General features: G+C 53.4%; 1 protein-coding gene across 1 annotated transcript; it reads right to left on the bottom strand.

Moving 5' to 3' along the window:
* Window positions 1-242: 242 nt before the first annotated feature.
* On the bottom strand, window positions 243-1178 carry LOC120380638 (olfactory receptor 1509-like). The gene has a single exon (XM_039498555.1). It carries the CDS (start codon window positions 1176-1178, stop codon window positions 243-245), a length of 936 nt encoding a protein of 311 aa, XP_039354489.1.
* Window positions 1179-1671: the final 493 nt, after the last annotated feature.

Here is a 1671-nt window from a genome sequence, read left to right as displayed (position 1 = left end):
TCCAGCTGGGACCCAGGAGAGCTTTCCTTCCCTTCCTGCTTTGTTGTTACATTCCCTTGGACTTGCAGCAGCTCAGCTTTATTGTTTGTTGGGAAAGAAAAAATGTGTTTGTTTGTGTATTTGTGTGTGTGTTTTTGTGTGTCTTCCAATCCATCCCTTTGGACCTCATTTCCCCATGCACTGGTCCATTCCTACCTTGGAGGGTTCTCCTCCCTCATGACCCCATCTGTCTGAACATTACCCTATTTCCCCCTGGAGAAAATCTGTCTCTCCCTCAGTTTCCTCATGGCCCCCTTCACCTCCTGGTTCCTTAGGGTGTAGATCACCGGGTTGAGCACTGGGGTCACCATCGTGTAAAAAACTGACACGACCTTGTCCAGTGAGAAGCTGGTGGCAGGGCGGGTGTAGATGAAGATGCATGGCCCAAAGAACAACGCCACCACCGCCAAGTGGGAACCACAGGTGGAGAGCGCTTTGCGACGCCCTTCAACGCTCCGGCTCTGCAGAGAGACTAGGATCACCAGGTAGGAGGCTAGCAGGGCCAGGAAGCAGGTGAGAGAGATCATGCCGCTGTTAGAGACGATCAGCACCCCTGTCAGATAGGTGTCGGTGCAGGCCAGCTTGATGACAGGTGGCACGTCGCAGAAGAAGCTATCGATGACGTTGGGGCCACAGTAGGGCAGCCGGACGGTGAGCACGGTCTGCACCAGGGAGTGGACGGTGGCTCCAGACCACAGGGCCCCCACCAGCCAGGTGCACGCTCGCAGGCTCATGAGCATGGGGTACTGAAGTGGATGACAGATGGCCATGTAGCGGTCGTAGGCCATGACGGTCAGGAGGAAGATCTCGGCGCAGGCACAGAGGTGGAGGAAGAAAAGTTGGGCCATGCAGCCCCCAAAGGAGATGGTCTTCTCTGCAGAGAGGAGATCAGCCAGCATCTTGGGGGCCGTGACTGAAGCGTGGCAGATGTCGATGAAGGAGAGGTTCCCCAGGAAAAAGTACATGGGGGTGTGGAGGCGCCGGTCATTGACCACCGTCACCATGATGAGGCTGTTCCCCGCCAGGATCAGCAGGTAAATGATGGAGAAGAGGGCAAAGAGGGCCAGCTGCAGCTCCCAGGTCTCGGTGAGGCCAAGCAATACAAAGTGTGTCACCATGGTGACATTCTCCCCATCCATGCAGCAAGCTCTGCGGCGGAGGCCCACGCACTGCACCAGGCAGGGAATCAAGGGGACGTGTGCCAAGCGGAGCTCTTCGCTGGGATCTGGGGGCAAGAAGTTCAGGGCCTGGGGATAGGAAAAGTTCAAAGCCAGCTAAGGGATTTGGACACTTAAAATGAGTGGATAGCGGGCATCCGCTTCCCTGAGGGGGCTTTGAAACACTCACTCTACAGGCGGGTTTTTTAAAAAGAGAGTGCCCAATTCCCATTGACTTTTACTCTCTTGGGCTCCCTTGGAAATCCCAGCCTGTGTGTGGAGGAGAAAGAAAGAAAGAAACCATTAGCCACGTGAAACTGTCATGAACAGACTCCAAAGAGAAACTGCTGAACTTGAATTAATATGTTAAACAACTACTAGAATGGTTGGGTCATTACACCAATTGAATCTATTTCCCTATGTTAAGTTCTCCTCACACCTTCTATGGGCCATCTTAATTATCACTTCAAAAAGT

Source organism: Mauremys reevesii, linkage group 13 (assembly GCF_016161935.1).
Source record: "Mauremys reevesii isolate NIE-2019 linkage group 13, ASM1616193v1, whole genome shotgun sequence".
NCBI classification, from domain to species: Eukaryota; Metazoa; Chordata; order Testudines; family Geoemydidae; genus Mauremys; species Mauremys reevesii.
The sequence above is the reverse complement of the archived record's forward strand: the minus strand, read 5'-3'. Positions and strand labels throughout refer to the sequence as shown.